This window comes from Meriones unguiculatus, chromosome 2 (assembly GCF_030254825.1).
Source record: "Meriones unguiculatus strain TT.TT164.6M chromosome 2, Bangor_MerUng_6.1, whole genome shotgun sequence".
NCBI lineage: Eukaryota > Metazoa > Chordata > Mammalia > Rodentia > Muridae > Meriones > Meriones unguiculatus.
Window position 1 is genome coordinate 142,302,573 of NC_083350.1, and position 19,488 is coordinate 142,322,060.

At 34.5% G+C, this 19,488-nt stretch overlaps 1 protein-coding gene across 6 annotated transcripts in view; it reads left to right on the forward strand.

Annotated features, from left to right (window-relative positions):
- Fxr1 (FMR1 autosomal homolog 1) overlaps positions 1-19,184 on the forward strand; it is a 52,428-nt gene extending 33,244 nt beyond the window's left edge. The window contains exons 10-18 of one of the 6 annotated variants that reach the window (XM_021650421.2): positions 1,667-1,776; positions 5,139-5,225; positions 7,396-7,453; positions 7,541-7,603; positions 11,022-11,225; positions 13,341-13,541; positions 14,190-14,270; positions 17,390-17,481; positions 18,138-19,184. In XM_021650421.2, coding sequence (XP_021506096.1) covers positions 1,667-1,776; positions 5,139-5,225; positions 7,396-7,453; positions 7,541-7,603; positions 11,022-11,225; positions 13,341-13,541; positions 14,190-14,270; positions 17,390-17,481; positions 18,138-18,308 — 1,067 coding nt within the window. In that variant the 3' untranslated portion in view covers positions 18,309-19,184. Of the gene's footprint in view, positions 1-1,666; positions 1,777-5,138; positions 5,226-7,395; positions 7,604-11,021; positions 11,226-13,340; positions 13,542-14,189; positions 14,271-17,389; positions 17,482-18,137 lie in introns of all 6 variants that reach the window. The other 5 variants (XM_021650419.2, XM_021650422.2, XM_021650420.2 and 2 more) reach the window with 5 other exon arrangements.
- The last annotated feature ends 304 nt before the right edge of the window (positions 19,185-19,488 follow it).

Genomic DNA, 19,488 nt, shown 5'->3' on the forward strand with positions numbered 1-19,488 from the left:
TGGATTAAGCAGTCTTTTGAAAAGTATGTTCTTAATCCAAATGAAAGAAAAGGAGACATGAGGAATAAAAGGGAATGAGGACCACTTGGTGGGTAAGTTCTAGAGAGGATGGATTGCCTTACATGTTTGAGGCATTCTAATATTTGATCATTCCCACCTGTCCAAAATCAAAGAAAAAAAGTATTTCTTGAACACTGAAAATGGATCAAAACCATTCACCTCTTAGAAGAAGCTGCCTTTAATCACTTCTTAACTTTGTCCCTTCCAACATTTTATACTCAATGCTCAATTTATACTACAGGTCTGCTTCAGTTTGTCAATATGCTCTGGAATTTAAACTGTGGAAATGATCATTTAAAATATTGAAGGTCTCTGGTGGTACTAAGTAAGACTTGAAGGTAGGTCCCTGCCAAGGACCCAGAAGGGCGATGGATGCTTAACTCACCGCTGGTGTAGTTCCAAGAAGCAAAAAGGAAAAAGAAGAGACGGGTGTATGTCCCACCAACCTCATTTGTTTTCTGAAAAGACATTTGCTTATTTTCAGCAGGGTGGAAGATGAAGCTGCTGCTTAAGTGTCATTGTGTAATTGTGAAAGTTGCTTCGTGCTGCTTCTAGGGCGTCTCTGAGAAGACAGTCGTGTGAATTCTGATGTCTGTTTAACCTGTTCAGTTGTGCTCTTTCAATTGAGGCTTATTGAGGGGGAAGGGGTTTGAGACTAGGAATAAAGGATTGAAAAAAATCCTGTTAGAGTGTTTGTACTTTATTACCCAGTTTACTTAGTGATTTGAATCACTTAGGTATAGTATAAATGAGTAGGAGCAACTTCAGTGGTGTTTTGCTTTATATAGTGGAAACTTTTTTTCAATCACACAACATAACTTTATTCTTTTCAAGCTTTTCTGAAAACGTCTTAGTGGACTTGATAACATGCTAGGCTTCTGTACTTAATAAGGGATATTTCTGTTATTTGCATGCCAAGAGTATACCAGATACTTTGAGTTACGTGTTGATTCTTCAGGTTGATCTTTATAATAGGGAAAGAGTATCTCCGTATTCCCTTTGGAATTTTTCTTTTAAGTATTGTATGTTCTGTAACTGCTGTTTGAGAGAGTGACAGGAAGAGTATGAGGAAGGTATGAATTTTGTATTTTACAGTATGTCATACTTAGCAAGGCAGTGAGGATATACATGTTATGTGCAGTTACATAAAACTGTAAAGTACTTAACACTTGGTGTGCAATTAGTATTTTCGTTTGTAAGAATATACATGTGTGTGGATGTATATATACATACATTAGTGAGATGAACAAAATGACTTGGTTAATCCTAAATAAAATTGTTTTTTCTTATGTTCCATGGATATGGGTTTGAAATGGATTGGAGTTGATATTTTAAAGTGTTAGAAATGCTTTTAATGCTTAAAAATGTGTAGGCTTGGAAAATTTCTAGCATGTGAATTACATTGGTCTGCTGCAATCAATAGGCTTTATGCATATGCCAGACAATAGGAAAAAGCTTCTCAGCAGTCTTGAGGTGAGGTCATTAAAAGTAAAAAGAATCGTCTTTGCTTGGTGTTACCATTTGATAGGAAAGTCATAAATAATCTAGATTGGTACTGGATGGATAATAAATCAGTTTTTAACTTACTTGTTTTCTTTTACTAAAGGAAAAGTTATTGGAAAAAATGGCAAAGTTATTCAAGAAATAGTGGATAAATCTGGTGTGGTTCGGGTAAGAATCGAAGGAGACAATGAAAATAAACTACCTAGAGAAGATGTAAGTGTTTAATGCAATTTATTTGCTTATTTTATGCTAGCTTCTTGGTTAGTTTCCAAGACTGAATATTTTTGTTTTTGAAAATTTTGTTTCTTTGGACTCTTATTTTACACGCTTAGACAACAAATCATCTTTCAGGTTTTGTGGACTGTGGCTTATAATTGGTCTGTCAGTACTTAAGCGAGTCCTTATAATTAAAAGTTTCAGTTTGAAATCTTATTTTTTTTTTCTCCCTCTTTTTAAGATTTATTTTTGTTGTGAGTGTTCTGCCTGCATGTATCCATGTGCACTATGTATATGGTTGGTGCTTGTGGGGGTCAGAAGCGTTGGACCTATGTGTTGTAGTTATTAATGGCTGCTAGCTGTCTTGTGGGTGTTGGGAACCAAACTGAGGTCCGTCGCAAGAAAAACTAGTCTTAAACACTGAGCTGTCATCCAATCCCATTTTAGATCATTTTTATTCTGAGTATAAAGCTGGCTGTAGAATTTTATGCTCAAGGAAGCAGTCCAGAAGCAACTCTTGACGCTCCTTGGCCTTTTTGTAGAATCTAAAAGCATTGGCCATTTCTTGATTGGGATGTGTTTTGATTTCATGTTGCTGTTCTGCTCTCCTGATGAAGAAGTCTCTTTTCATGTTGATATCTTGCAAAAAATTCTGTTATTAATTGCTTACACCCTAAGGTGGGTTCAATGATCAACTTGGTATAGCTGATTTGGGGCTTTAAAGGCTGGAAATAAACTGTTCCTAAAATAGTCAACCAGAATTTAAGACACTACAACTTTTTGCGCACTATTTGGAGAATTTGCTAATGCTTGGAAAGAATCAGTCTTTTAAGAGAGAAAGGTTGTAGACCCAGATCAGTGTTTTGACACCAAGTATTGCATAACCCAAGATTTTTTTTGTATTAGAATATGGAGTTGAGATACACTTAAAAATGAATTTATTTAATTGCTGTACATTGATTTTACAAGTTTCAGAATACTTTTTTCATCACACTTTTAAAATGTGTTGTATCCTATACCTTCTGATTGTTTTGTATTGTTTTTAGGATGCCTTTCAGATAAGGATTAAAATTAATGTCCGATATTGTAATTTTCATGCTTCTCATATACCTAGTAAACAACAATATACCAATCTGATCTCAAGGCTATAATAGTTGGAACTACTAAATAGCTCAAATACAATTTGTTCTTTGAGCCAGGGTTTCTCTGTCTGACAGAGCCCTGGCTGTCCTGGAACTCACTCTGTAGATCAGGCTGGCCTCAAACTCAAGAGATCCACCCGCTGAGTGCTGGTTTTAAGTTGATACTCAAAGCTAGTCTTTTAGCTTGTCTTGTTCCCACCAGCTTTTTAATATTCCCATTTCAGTGTAAGTTTGTTCTGCTTGGTGGGTTCTCCTTGATGTAAAGAAATTAAACTCTGTGTTGACTTGGCCGTTACTATTGTTTTTGGGCCAGGGTTAAGAAACATAAAAACAAACCTGTCCTCAAGAAACATAAATACAGCCTGTAATCCCAGTACCTAGGGAGGCAGAATCAGGTGGATCTCTTGAGTTTGAATCCAGGATAGTGAAGGATACACAGAGAAACTCTGTCTCAAGAAACAAAACAAAAACATCATGCCCCCATCCAAAAAAAAATATATATATATATATACACACACACACACACATACACATATATATCACAGGTTGGCTGTGTAAGATAGAGAGGAGACTGCTCCTTTATGTCAACACAAGCTGCTGCCTAGGTGTGCCTACCTGTTTTATGGGGGTCCCTATCTTATATGCTGCTCTAATAATAAAGTTTTTAGCTTTAAAAATTTTTGTGGGGTTAGGGCAGGTGACATGGTTCACAGTATGTAAGTACACAAGCCTGATGACCTCGGTTCCATCCTTGGAACCTATGTAAAGATGGAAAACAATTTCACAGATTATATCTATCCACCCACTCCAGAAAGCTCTGCATTTCCTCTTATCTGATTTCTGAGGATACTATCAAGACTTGATTCTTGTTTTTTACCTTTATGGTTGAAATTACAATTGGTGGAGTTTTGTGTGATGGATGCTTCACAGCTGTCCTGGTAACAAGTTACTTTGAAAATATATTCATATTTAGAATCAAGGTGTTGAGATAGGCTATTTAAAAAAACTTTGGAGGTATTTTTTGAGAAGAGAAATGGAAACTGGCAGGGAGTTTAGGCTTTACTATTAATTATTTTATTACTATGTTTTTAGCTAGTAGAAAGCCGAAGTATGTTTATAAGACAGAATATCTTAACCAAGCCACCTTGGTTTGCTTTTTAAAAATAAGATATTCTGTATGTGTGTGTACCCTCTGTGTGACTGTTGCCCTTGAGATCAGAAGAGTGCATCAGATCCCCAGTTAAATATGGTTGTAAACTACCATGAGGGCACTGGACCCGGGGTCCACTGCAAGAGCAATAAGTACTCTTTAACAGTTGAGTCTCTATCCTTTTTCACTCTACTTTTTAAAGCCTTTATGTTCTGAAATATAAACAAACAAACAACAGTCTGGGATAATTGGTTTTGTTTTGTTTTTGTAAGTTGGTGTATACTCTTCAGTGATTTCGTTATTTTTACATTGTGTAAATAATAATGCTCTATAGTCAAATATGTTTTTTCTATTTGTGTATATGTTCGAGTGTGCACCCATACATGTGTGCATACAAAAACACATGCCCATTTGCCACAGATTGTGTGTAGAGGTGCAGAAGCAGTTTCTGTTCTACCATGTGGGTTCCATGGATCAAACTCACCTAGGTCATTGGTCTTGGTGGGGAGTGTCCTTCTCCATTGAGCTGTTTCACCAGCCCTGGGAATGTCTTTTAATGGTCTGAAATAAATACACACTAATTATTATTATTATTTTTTAATTTAGATACAGAGTCCTTATCCCATTGTTTTATATAGAGCTAATAATGACTCCCTCCCCCTTTGCTTCAGCCTCCAAGTGCTGAAATTACAGGCATGTACCACTATGGTCTTATCTGAGCATTTATTATGGGGATAACTTGTCTAATATGTGTTTGACTCCCCCCCCCCCACTTTTCTTTTTAAGTATTTTTTTTAAAGCTGTGTCCACTATGATAGTTTTTCTAGTCTAAAATGACTATGGTTGGTTTCAGTGTTTTGTTGAAAAATTTGTTTGTATTCTCAGGACATTAGATTGATTATAAATCAGAAAACTACTTTAAAAAAACAATTTGAAATGTAAATTTTAACACAAACAAGCTTCTGAAAATCTCTGCATTTTTGTTTAGATTAATATCTGTGTGTCATAGAGAAACTTGCCAAGTTCTATATAGTGTCTTAAATTGAGGACATTATGCTTTCTTATAGGGAATGGTTCCGTTTGTATTTGTCGGCACTAAAGAGAGTATTGGAAATGTACAAGTTCTTCTAGAGTATCACATTGCTTACTTAAAGGTATGTATACAGTTCACAGCGCATTCATGTGTCATCCATTCGTGCTGCCTTTACTGCGTGAATGTGCTATACTTATGTAAATCAGGTGTCTACATGTTGAACGTGCTTATAATGTTCGTGTATTTAAATATTTTTAATTTACTTAAGTTTTGCCTGATTTTTGTTAAGAAACAGAATAAAATGTTCTTTGCCCTTACACTTTGGCGGGGGCAGTGTTCTGAATGAGCTTTTAAGGTTTTTTGTTTTTGTTCTTTGAGACAGGATTTTTCTGTATAGCCTTGGCTGTCCTGTACTTACTTTGTAGATCAGGCTGGCCTAGAACTCAGAGATACACCTGCCTTTGCCTCTCAATCGCTGGGATTTAAAGGAGTGAGCCACCATGCCCAGCAACATAACAAGTTCAGTGCCATTGTTAAGGTTCTTAAAAAAAAAAAACTATTCTTCAGGTTTGTAGAGTTAGTCATTAATTGCAATAGCTGTATGTTCTTTACTAGGGCCATTTTGTCTCTGTTTTTGCATTTTAGCCATCTGCACACAGGTGAAATTGGGTCTCTTTGATAACTGATATTTGAGTCAGCTGCCTTGTCTCCAATTGTTTTTCAATTCTGAGGGAGGGGTAAATTGAAGCCAAGTGCACGGTAACCAAAACAGGAATCAGCTCTACCCTCAGCCCCATTTTTTAGTTGAGTTGAAACATAATGCACAAGGACATGTAGAAAAAGGATTGCCTGTTAGTAAGCATCATGGCTGTTTGTTGGTTTTGTTGTTTTCATTTCTTTTGTTTTGTTTTGTTTTGTTTGTTGTTGTTGTTCATAGTAATATCCTAGACTGCTCTCTGTTTCTAGTATATTTTTCTTTCACTCCCTGATATCATTGTTGTACTAGTACTTTTTTATAAGTAGTTTAATGTATTTTAATAGTAAAGTTACAGGAACAGAACAGAAGACAGACAACATTAAAAACATGTACTTGCATGTAGATCAACTCAGAAAAGTATAGTGAATGGGTGGAATCTACAGTATAATAAAAATGTACAAACACTATTTAGTTTTTGTTAACAAGAAATTTACTTATTTTCTAAAAATCCAAATTCTAGGATTGTCAAGAAAATTTTAACAGGTTTATTTATACTTTGTTATAAAGTTGAACTGTTGAAGTGTGTTCACTGAAGCATTTTGCTTGCATTAATGCTTACATCCTGCATTTATATTAAAAATTCGCACACAAATGAAAATGGAAAAACTGCCAATAACTCGATTTCTGTCCTGCATTTTTCCATTCACAGTCATATACTTAGGTATCTTTTGACCCATGGGAAAATTCAGAACTACTGATAACAGGAAGAAGAGGGAATTTTTTTTTTAATTGAAATGTTTCCCCTCAGTGGACTCTTAAGCACAATCTTTGCATATACAGCATGCTTGCTGGATAAAGCATTATCATTTATTTGAATTCTGTCAGTCCTGGCCTTAAAAGCAAATGCTGCTTAATCTTCTGTATTCTAACTTTCAGCCAGTAGCATCATTTAAATGGATTATCTTCACATGTTGCAGAACATCAGTTTCTCATGATGAAGTCTTCTTGTCCATCTCAGTTATTAAGAATTCAAGATGTTGCTAATCTGATAGCAACATTAATAATACCTGTAACAGAATATTAACTGCCGGTTTAAAGAGACAGTATCGGGCCAGTGAGTTGGCTTAGTGCTTAAAGGTATTTGCAGCCAAGCTTTATGATCCACATTTTAGGAGAGAATCAACTACTTCAAGTTGTAGTTAGATCTCCATGATCACTTGCTGGCATACACCCTTACGTGTGCATGCACACACAAACACATAAAGGACAGTATTTGCTAATATTAAATATCAGTGTAATAGATAGGTTAAGTCTGATCTAGTTACTTGAAAGAGAAGTGTGTACTGTGCTTAAAACAATGACTTTCTGAATGCAGTTGTGCCTTATGAGATGATTTCAAAGATCACAGTTTGTTCTTTGGTGGATTGTACAGTTCTAGCTCTAGGCCAAAACAAACACGTATCAAACCTTTATAGGACTTGGGCTGGGGAAGATGGGTCAGTGGGTAAAGGTGTTAACCTCTGGTCTCACATGGTCAGATCCTGTACATGTACACCCACACAAAGAGCAGAAATGATTTTTGTTTTGATTGTAGGAAGTGGAACAACTAAGAATGGAACGCCTGCAGATTGATGAACAGCTGCGGCAGATTGGTATGGGTTTCAGACCTTCTTCCACCAGAGGGCCTGAAAAGGAGAAAGGATATGCCACTGATGAAAGTACCGTCTCTTCTATACAAGGTTCTAGGTCTTATAGTGGAAGAGGCAGAGGTCGTCGGGGCCCCAATTACACCTCCGGTTATGGTAAAGACAGCACTGTTTTATTTCTCTAATAGAGTGTAGTAGTGGTTCGAGTTTAGATGCTGTGTGCATTTTGTTTGTATTAGATCTAGTTTGTTTTTCGAGGGTGAAAGTTATTTCTGAGGTGTATGTCCTGTTGTGACATACTAGTGAAAGGTATATAGTTAACACATAGTATAAAAGCATAATTTTTTTAGCTGGTAGTTCATACCGAGTATGTAAAGAGTGCATAGGTTCATGGTTTGTGTTCCAACTAATGTGGTTCATTGCATTTCCTATAGAATCCTGGTATGGTACTGCTACCTCTTAAGAAAAGCACAAATGAAAAATAAACTGATCACTAGGTCAGCATTTCATATAATAAATCTTCAGCAGCTTTAAAATAAAATAAACTTTGCTGACTTGGCAGGTTTGAGTGTTTTACTATTTTGTGTGCAACTGTTTTGTGGATACATGTCTTGAAAATGAAGGTTTAAAAAGATAGTTTTATAATTTAACCTTTTATAATTAATATTTTTATAAGCTATATTTTCACTTTGAAGCTGGGGCCTAAGGTAGAACAGAACAGTGGATCCTGTGGCAGTTAACAATTCTCTAATCTTAAATTCTTGTTTATTCTTGTTTAGCATTGAAGTTGTTCCATCTTTCTTCATTTGGATTTGGATATTAGCAGTGACCTGATCCTCCTGCCCATCCCTCTTCATTTCCTTTCTCTGTTCTTTTCATCTTTTCTCCCTGTGTTCATCTTGTTGTGAGGAAATACTTGTGAAACGAGGCCAAAATAGGAAGCATTTTTCAGAAAGTAGAGATGAATGCAGGTTTGCACCATGCAGGTTCAGAATTAGACTTCTTGTTTAAGGAATCTAACGATGTTGTAGTTTACTGGTACTGTCTTTCATTTGTTGTACAGTGGGAAGGCTAAATATTTCCCCCACACACTTTTTTTAAGCATTGTAACCTTATGTTCAAGTATCTCATTTTCTTGATAGATTTTCATTTTCATAAACAGTATTGAAGTTTGCAAGTAAAATTCCGATTAAAATATAGTGTTGAGGTGTAAAATGATGTAAGAATTGTAAGGTAATACATTTCTAAAATTGTGAGTTCCAGTAATTAAAAAGAAACCATATATTTGCATTTTTAATCGTAAATTAACATTCAGGTATGGCTTTTTTATGTCATGAGTGGGAAAAGCCATTGAACAGTTTGATTAGTGTCTGAGACCTGTTTTTAATGAGGGAAGCACTCTGGTAAGATGGTGGAGTAGATATTAATATATGGAAAAATGGCAAAGGAAATCATCTGGATTGGGAAACTATATACATCCTTCAGTATGGCAGGCTTAGTTTTGTGGAAGCAGAGACATTGTATTTTTGAAGTAACTTGAGAAGAAAAGACCATTTGGATTTAATTACAGATGTTCTTGAGCACTTACAAAATGACTAGTCTGTAATAACATTCTGAAAGAAGTTCTTACTAGAACATTTCTAAAGTTGTGCTGATTTTAGTGTGAATCTTAGAAGTTTATCATACCTTGGTTATAATAAAACACTTTTAATGTAAACTTTTATCACATGCCATTTAAAATTATGGGAACCCTCTTGATAGGAGTAGTAGAAGTTGTAGAGAAAAGCCTGATTATGAAATTTGACTGAAAACAAAGTTGTGATTATGAATGTCATGGCTCATTTTTAAAAGCTTTTCTGAGATTTCTTTCCTTGTATTGTGCCTGTACTTTACAAGATTGAGATCTTGAAATGGCTGTATTCTTTTCAGCAGTGCAAATTAGTAGCTTTTAGCAGCCTAGAGATGTGACCATCACAGCCTTATCACTGTAAAGCTGACTATTGTCTCACTGGGCTAACCTCTTACACATCACCTGGACTGCCAGGTTGTTTTGATTTTAAAGTTTGATAAAATCTGCTAGCTTGACATTTCCAGGCTTATGACTGCCTGCCTCTATTTTTAAAATGCCAATGACTACAGAGTCCTCTTCCTGTCATCTTTAACATGAAGAAGATTTTTATGCATGAAGAGGATTTAAAGACCCATGAAGTAGTTTGGGCCCACCTATATATTTAAGGACAATCTTCTCTTTCTCTGATGTGGCCTTATCTTTGACTTTGTTGCGCGGATATTAGCCAGTTCATCAACTGTAATTTTGTGTGTGTGTGTGTGTGTGTGTGTGTGTGTGTGTGTGTTGTTCCACAAAATAATGAATTTAGGTTAAGTTTATGGAGTAACTTCCTTCCTTGCTTTTTTTCCTGGGTAAGGTAAAATAGTTTAGGCTTAATCACCTTTACATTTTAGCACAGACTTGCTTCATTATTCATGAGATGACAGTTGCCTACATTTCAGTTAAGTAGTCAGTTAAAGTGTTCTTGGCATTTGGACAAATAATTGTTAAATGGGTACTTTATTCTCTTCTTTGAGTTCTCATTCCTAATGAACACTTGAGTGAAAACATTTTTTTTCCTGAACTTTCTCTCTCTCTCTTTCTTTTTTTTTTTTTTTTCATGTTTTTCTCTGCAATTTGTATTGGAAGAGTTCCCTACATAATATCACTTCTGTTTTAGTGTCTAAGGAACACTAGTGTTTTACTACTACTGTTAAATGCTCATGGAATTTAAATATAACTGAAAACTTCAAAATAATGTAACCAACTCATTCATCAAAGCACATGACACATTTGGGACACCAATAAGATTTAAGTTTTACCCTTTAACAGACCATTTCATTGTAGATCTGTAGAAGGAAATGGTGGCAATATTTTCAGTGAAATAAGAGAAAGGGAAGAGTTTTGTTTTTAATTGTAAATTTAGGAATGAACATCTGGAGGAGACAGTCATGTGAATTTCATTTTAGTGGTCACATTCTGTTCTATTAGTTGTTAATTAGAAACATTAGCATGCTAATCTGAGACAGTAGTAAAATGTTTTATGTATTTTAACTGACAAGTAAACTCCCAGCATTAGGAAAGATTATCAGTTCTAAGAATAATAGAAACACTATTGCTTAAAACTTTTTGATTTTAAAGTTTGATAAAATCTGCTAGCTTGACATTTCCAGGCTTATGACTGCCTGCCTCTATTTTTAAAATGCCAATTTTAAAAATATTTCTAAGAATAATAGAAACACTATTGCTTAAAACTTAGTGTTTTTTTAAATGAGTAAATAAATTTTTGGGTATTGGGTAACATTTATTCTACTGATGATTTAAGCTGTCAGTTTAAAAACAGGCAGAAAGCTTTATAGTAAGTACATTTTCATAGTGTACATTTTCTCATTCAGTTGAATTTGATAATTCATTTTAGATTAGTGTGCTTATTTAATGATGCTTAACACACAGTGTTTTGAAAATTTTAAGCATTTCTGTTTATATGCACCTAATTGGCTTACATACTGTTTTTCTTCCTGCAAGGTACAAATTCTGAGCTGTCTAACCCCTCCGAAACAGAATCTGAGCGTAAAGATGAGCTGAGTGATTGGTCATTGGCAGGAGAAGATGATCGAGAGACTCGACATCAGCGAGACAGCAGGAGACGCCCAGGAGGAAGAGGCAGAAGTGTTTCTGGGGGTCGAGGTCGTGGTGGACCACGAGGTGGCAAATCCTCCATCAGTTCTGGTAGTCTCTTACATACTACTTCAGCATTCATGCGTTGTAAACATTATAACCTATAAGAATTACTTCCTCTCCCAGAGCCATACATTTTTGGAAGTTTGTGATTCTGCTTACCATCTTGGAGAAAATAGTAGATTGTATAGTGATTAATAGAGGAAACATTGTAGACTAATGCCCAGGGAAGGTGTCTTAGGAATATGTAGGTCAGAACTTTTAATAGGCTGCTTTCTTTCTTCTGCTTTGAGAATTATATTTATCTCCTCTCATTTTGGGATCTTTGGTAATTAGGTAATGTTTTCTTAAGAATTAATTTGTTACAGTTTGAGAGCAGAGAAATCTGTGGACTTAATTCTTAAGAAAACTATATTTGAATATAAAATAAAGAAGAATATAGAAGGACTCCAAAGGTGGCTCAGCAATTAAGAACAGTTGATGCTATATTATTCTAGAGTAGGGAGTTAAGCTGCTAGCACCCACTGTGGGGCTGCTCACAACCCTGTAACTAGCTGCAGGGGATCTGATGCTCCCCTGTGGCCTATGTGGGCATCTGCACATGTGTGTGTACATATCACATGATCATAGATACAGTGTAGAGACGACTAAAGACTTCATATGCTCAAGCATCTGTTGGCTGTGGTCATATGATTTTTTTTTTTTTTCTGGAGTGGAAATTGTTGGCAGAGTGTTCTTTCTGAGTAGAATGAGCAAGAAAGTAGGGTTTCTAAAACTGGGATATTTAGACTAGATTATTTTAAAACATTGCATATTAGCATTATTACTTTTATATCCTTTAAGAAGGTCATACATAATATTTATGATGATTAAATGTCTTATTTAAAATACTTTAAATTTTAGAGTAGTCTTTGTATATTAAAAATACATGTTAATGTACAAACATTGGAACAAAACAGCATAAAAGTAAAGAGAAGTTTTAAGCTCTGATTGGAATACAATTTTCATTGGTCCCTAAGTTTAATTTTATTTAGGAAATTTTAACTTACTTTTTTCAGGAAAGTAATTTTTGTATTAAAATGCACTGTATAATGTTACTGTTATAATTATATTTTGTGGAACTGCAAAAAAAATATTGTACCTAGTATTTATGAGTAATAGATAAACTTAGTATCTTTTGCAAAGAATAGCTTGCTAGCTGGTATCAAAGGAAACTTAAGAGTAACCGTGCTTAGGTGAATGTCTTCTGCATTTTGAATGTTGGAAGCAGTAGATGCACATAGGTAAGACGGGTGCTTTTCTTTTCGTTTGTATCCTGAAACTGTTTTTCTAACTTTACTCCATGCTTTGTTTTTAGAGTTGGAACACAAGTTAATGTGTTTGAACAGTGTCCTTTTCTTAACCAGTTATAATTTTAGGCTGAATTAGTTTATGCCTGTGAAGACTTGTTTTGGTTGCCTCAGTTCATAGTTAACTGATTTTTCTTAGGTCTTGGGTGCAGATGATTTATTTTCTTTAGAAATAGTTCACTAGTTCGAACAGCAGCAGTCACCGTAAACTTGTGGCTCTCTTAGAATAACTACATAGGAGCTGAATATTTCTCATTTTTATTTTTCTTCTCTCTGGGTATCAAAAGTGTGAATGTTATAGTTAGGGAGCTTGATCTCAGGAACCCCCATAGATTTTTTAAAAAATCCTTTATTGAAAGATGATAAGAATTTAACGTCATCTGTGTACACTGTACTATATTTATTGTACATTATCTCTAGATTATCTATGTCTGATACTGTGAAAATACCATATAAAGTTTACATGTATTTGAAGGACAGTAATAGAAAAATTATACAAGCATAAGACTATCCATGTTTGCTTTTGATCTCATCTGAGGATATACAAGCCTGACTATTCTCTATGAAAAAGTTTAAAGGAAGCATTAGGAAACTAAGAAGTAAGCTTATTTTTTGCTTTACAGTTTTTCATTCCCATTAAAATTGTATTTACTTTCCAGATAAATTAGTGTTAACAGAAAAATTTTTATTTTAGGCTTATATTTTTATTTGGGGGTATTGGAGTGTGTTTACAATTAGTGTTTGTAGTTGAGTAGATCAAATATTCTTAACTGCTGCCCTCTTAAATGAATATTTCTTGCCTCTGACATGAATATAGTGCTCAAAGATCCAGACAGCAATCCATACAGCTTACTTGATAATACAGAATCAGATCAGACTGCAGACACTGACGCCAGCGAATCTCATCACAGTACTAACCGTCGTAGGCGGTCTCGCAGACGAAGGACTGATGAAGATGCTGTTCTGATGGATGGAATGACTGAATCTGATACAGCCTCAGTTAATGAAAATGGGCTAGGTATGTAAGCATTTAGGGGAAAGTTCTGTTGGTGTGGTTGTATTACATTGATAATGGATGAAGGATTTTTGTTTTTGTGTTTTTAGCATTCACAAATGATTTTTTTTTTTTTTTTTTTTTTTTTTTAGTGTTTAAAGGAGGGAGATAGGTACTTGTCACACTTGTCAAACTATCTGAAACTGGATTTTATCCTTTCATACCATTAAATAAGTATAAATACTCCATTGATCTTATTGTACAAAAACAGAATTTAACTCTTTTAATGCCCACCCCCCTTTAATAATCACTACATTGCCAGGGTTGGGGAGGGGATGTTGGTGCTATCATTTATTATTATGGGGTTAAAATGTCATTAACTTTGAAATCCGAGATATGTTGGAGAGAAATCATATATTCTTGAATGATGATGGTAGTTTCAATTACATGGCAATTTGCTTTATTATGAGTTAAAACTCTTTAATTTCCAGAGAAGAATGCTTTATTTTACAAAAATGTATATAATTTTTGGTCAGTATTGTATGCTTGATCTTTGATGTTTAATTAGAAGTTTCTCTTTCCCTTCCTTAAATAAGGAAAGATTTTTTTTTGTTCTTTTTTGTTTTGTTATTTTTTTGTCAGAATAGTTGATGGTAAACTTTGCAATTACAGATGATAGTGAAAAAAAACCCCAGCGACGCAATCGTAGCCGCAGGCGTCGTTTCAGGGGTCAGGCAGAAGATAGACAGCCAGGTAACTTGAGTGGGCCTGTTGGTGTCAGGTCACAAGCATGAAAAAAAATGTCATGTGTCTGCATTCTAAATATAGTTACATGTTCACATGTGTGTATATATACATTCAGAGTTTGCATTGCATAATTTATTCAACTAATAGCACTGCTCAAGAAAATGCATTCTTCACAATATAAATGTTTAGTATCCAGTCTTAAGTGAACTAATGTTGTGTTTTAATTTTTTCCATGAAAACACTTTAAATATATTTATACTTTATTCATTTGGCAGTTTCTTCAAACTTAATATGGGGACTGCCATTGCAGGGACTATGGTGTGAATTGTGTTTTAGATTGATTGGCAAAACTAGGTGATTTTTGCATGGTGCCTGCATACTAAATCTAGATTGGGCACCTCATTTTGGTGGGAATTAACAGTACCCAAAATTTTTAAAAAATGTAGAAGTGTCTTTTCTTAAAAGAAGATGCATGTTAATGTTTTTGTGTTATTGTAGTGTGGTGCTTTTTCTTTGACACATACTAATCATTCAACTAGTATTTACTTAGCTTCATTCAGTATTTTATGTTGTCACAAGTTTTGGTAACTGGAAAGAAACTTGTTTGCTATGTCTTATTTTGAACACGATTAATTTCTATGTACAGAAATCACTGTATATTCACCATGAAGAAATTGTGTACAGTAGAAATAAACCCCTTTCAAACCAATCAATTTTTGCATTCTTTCCAAAACACGTTCTTTCATGTGTTTTCCCCTAAATGTAAATTGTAAGTCTTGAGTGCAGAGGTTGTAAAGACATTTGGGAACTCCAGTTAAGGGCATAACTTTGTATTCTGAAGTTTGTTTTAAAGATAGAACCACATGTAAAAAGAATTAAGCAATACCCAGGATAGTATCCAGAAAATCTGTTTTCCATTATCTTCCTTTTCCTTCTTAATGTTAGAAATGTATTTTATTTGAAGAAGTCATAAATTTTAGTTTTGACAGTGGCACAACAGTTAATATTTTCTGGCCCTACTTTGTAAGTGGCTTAATTATTAAGTATGGGCTCATTTACCTGGAATAAATTTCAGCATAACTTAAGCCAGTGATTATGGTTAAGTGTAGAGACAAAAATATCTAAACAGGATTTCTTCTAAAAGAGTTAGATGATTTTTAAATGGAAGTAACTAAAAGGACTAATTTGGAGTTTTGATAATTTTGACAGTGATGTGCTGTTGCATACTATATCTGATTCTGTTTTTACTGTTCTTAGGAACCTTTTTTTTTTTTCTTACCAAATTCCTTTATTTCCTGTCCCCACATTCTCCAAAGTTCCTTCCTGTCTTAGCAGCAGTCTGGAGAGACAGCTTCCACACAATAGTTGTTCTTCCTTTGCCTAAAATTTCTAGTTGCTCATATGTCTCTATAAATTAACCATTGAGTGGAAGACCACTCAGTGACACACAGTGCTGTCAATTGATTCTTAAGCTCAGACAGGAAATTCCAGGGTCCTGATTATGCCATAAAATTGCCTAGATTTTTATCTTTGAAATTTAAGGGCCTGTATTGTGTAGGAATGATAAAACAAGTTTCTTTACTGGCTCTCATATTTGGGGGCAAAGAACAGAACTGTCACTTAACTTTGGACTAATAACTACAACGTTTTTCTTCTGTATAGGAATAGATGGAAGAATATAAGAACTGTTTGTACACATTTATATTGAGCAGTATGCCTGTTTGTGCAACAGCATCTTAAAGTAGATGCATTTCTCCAGGTGTCACTGAGGTAGTAGCACTATGAAAACAAAATAATTGGACTCCCCCCCTCACATACACCTATGGTTATAGTCATTCTCAAGACAGTTCACTCTGTAGACAATGAACAGATTGTATTAATCCCCCAGCGTAGTACCAAATACATTTATACATTTCTTAACAGTGACAATAAATGAGAAGTCATTTAAAGGCTTCAGAATGGACATTCCTTATACTTTGAAAGGAAAGCAGTTTGAGATTTGAAATATATGTAGTTTTCTAATAAAAAAGTCTTGATCCAAGATCCTTAAATGATTTTTTAATTATTTAATTATAATCATTTAATAATCGTGTAATCATTTAATTACTAGAAAGTTATTTGATATTAATGTTAGGGCATGCACTATTGAGACAAATGAATTATAAGGCACAATTCAGCATTTCACTGTGTTAAATGATTTTTGTTAGCTGCATGTAGTGGTAATCTCATAGACCAATTCTCCCCCGAATAGTGGCTTTAAATAATATAAAACTGACTTGTTTTTAAATCATATTAATTGGGAGTTTCTTCAATCTAGTCTGTAATAGAAAATAATTATGTAAAATTAAGAATTTTGAGTTTCAAGTTCTGAGGCCAGTAAATAATACTAATACAACCAAGACCATTTATTAGAATGGTAGATGGGGTTTACGCTGTTTCCTAATTCATTACTTTATATGATTTATCTCACATTTCAGATCTAACAAAATAGCAAAGTTGAAGGGGCGTAACTGTCCACCCACGGGGTTAGGATTGTGGTTTATTGTCTTAGTTTACCTATACTCCCTTAAAGTCTGAACATCAGATAGTTTAACTGTTGTTCTAACATGAAATTTAGGAAGGATCCACAGAATATGACACTACCATCTCAATTGTGCTATTTTTTTCTAGGGGCAAAGGGACACACACAAAAACCCAGAAAACAAACATTTTTATTTATGATTTGTATCACCTTTGTCTCCCCACCCCCATTATTGCAAACACCTCTCTGTACTTGGAACATTGCACCTTGTGGTGCTTGTTCTTGGTGGTGGGTTGCAACGCCAAGTCTGTCCCACAATCTTAGATAAACCAGAAGGAGATAGCTGGATTCTTGGGGAAAAAGGAGTTCAGTCTAGTTTTCCTCCAAGTTCCAGCTTGAACGATTTTTTTTTCTGTTGTCAGTACTAAATAAAATCATAGACACATTTTTCAGTCTTTGCTTTTGTTCAGAGGTGGGTACCCAGCGTAGAATTTTGAAATTGGGTGACCCACCATTAGTTTACTTAATAGTGAAATTATTCTTTATCCATAATAGAATTTAGAAGTATTTTCAACACCTGTAATTTTTTTCTCATCTTTAACAGTCACAGTTGCAGATTATATTTCTAGAGCTGAGTCTCAGAGCAGACAAAGAAACCTCCCAAGGGAAACTTTGGCTAAAAACAAGAAAGAAATGGTAAGGAGAATTTAACCTGTAGGGTTTTTGTTATGGTTTTTATTATTTCCGAATTGTTTACATTTATTTTTTTACTTAATTACTGTATGATCAGTTGTTTCCCCTAAGAGATAATATTAATATTTAAAGAAGATCCTTGGTTCTGCATTAGGCCCCTGATAAATGAAGATATGCATGCTTGAGTCTGAGACATTTGCCAGATAGATAGCACTTTAGCATTTACTTGATGTGATAAACAAAAGTCTTGTCAATAGTGGGAATAGAACTTTTACATTTCAATTCCATTAAATGTTTTCAGTGATTAATACATAAATGTGAGTTTCAAAAGGTGAGTAAAATGGTTGATTGTTGTTCAACTTTCCTGTGTTGACTGTTTCCACTATTTATGTGGTTAACTTCCCAGTGTTTGTAATATTAGGTACAGGTTTCATTCAGTACAGATGCTTTCTTTGATGTGGCCACTCATAGGTACTGGAAATAATACAGTTTTAAAACCCTGAGACTGGACTGCATTGGTATTTGTTTTAAATTTAAAATGCTTTATGGCATATTAAAGTTGATCTTTTTTTTTCAAAGCTAATTTTTATGTAGTTATTTTCCTCCTCAGCTACAGATTTATTTATAAAGATGTTGAAAAAGTTGTTTCCCTTTGACAGGCAAAAGATGTGATTGAAGAGCATGGTCCTTCAGAAAAGGCAATAAATGGTCCAACTAGCGCTTCTGGCGATGAAATTCCTAAGCTACCGCGTACTCCAGGAGAAGAAAAGACTAAGACCTTAAAAGAAGAAAGCACTCAAGAAGCAGCAGTCCTGAATGGTGTTTCATAACTGAAGGAAGTTCCTAGTTTACAGTTGTTTTACATTACAGTTACAATAGTGCTTGTACAAGCTTGCCAAAGATAGAATACGGATCGCCAGTCTTACATCGCACTTTCAGTTCCTCCATTTGGAATTCAGAAAGGGGAGGGATCCTGAAGAAATCATATGTTAAACATACTTTGACACCTACTGTGTTAAAAATATATCATCAGATGTGCCTTGAGAATAGTATATGTAACATTAAAAAAAGTTGCTGGCTATAGGAAATGTTATTTTGTTTTCAAAATATGGCAGAGATTGGGGGAGGTGGGTGGGGTGGGGTCCCTAACATAATATTCTTTATGAAAGCATTAGCTGCTTTTGTTACATTTTTAATAATATGCAACCACTTCTTCACCTGAGGAAAACTAGAATGAAGCAGTCTAAAATATTTTGCACTGAATTGTAATTTCTTCATTAGTTTAGTCTGGAAACTGGTCTGTTTAATGTGTTTTTTAAATGCTGTTTGTAGAGGCAATTCTGCAGACGACTGGAAATACATGTTAATTCATCTGCAGGGACACTGGGTGATATTGGCAGTGACTGTTCTACATTGAGGCTTTGTTTGGTTTATTTATTAAAGTGTACAGTATTTAAAAATCAAACATAGCTTTAGTTGAAACACTAAGCTGATTAGTCATGTCCATTCAGACATAGCCTGAACTACTGAAAAGATCAATTTCCAGAAGGTTTATTCTGTATAAACTACATGTTTAGTCTTCAGTAGAGTATCTTTCACATTTTCTTTTACCCTTTTTTTTTCCTTTTTCCCCCCTTTTTTGATTTTCGTTGTTTGATGTGCAATATGTTTTTGTATGCAGGTAGTAAATAAACTTTGATCTTCCATTTGCTGATTTTTAACTTTCTACTTTTTATGCCATTTGTTTCAAAGTAGGACTACTTAGATTAGAGGCCTAGAATAGATAGCATTCTTCTGCTTTTCAGAAGCATTTATTCTTTCTCAGATCTAATATTAAAGTCTATTTAATCATTCGTAATGAACCCTCCAAAATCTCAACAACTCTCAAGTTTTGGCTATTCAATGGTTTAGGAAATATATAATGTCTTTGCTGTTAGAGAAACGTCTTTGTATTAAATTCTAATCGAAGGCAAGTTGTGGAAGATATGGGAGGCATGCCATATGCCTTTT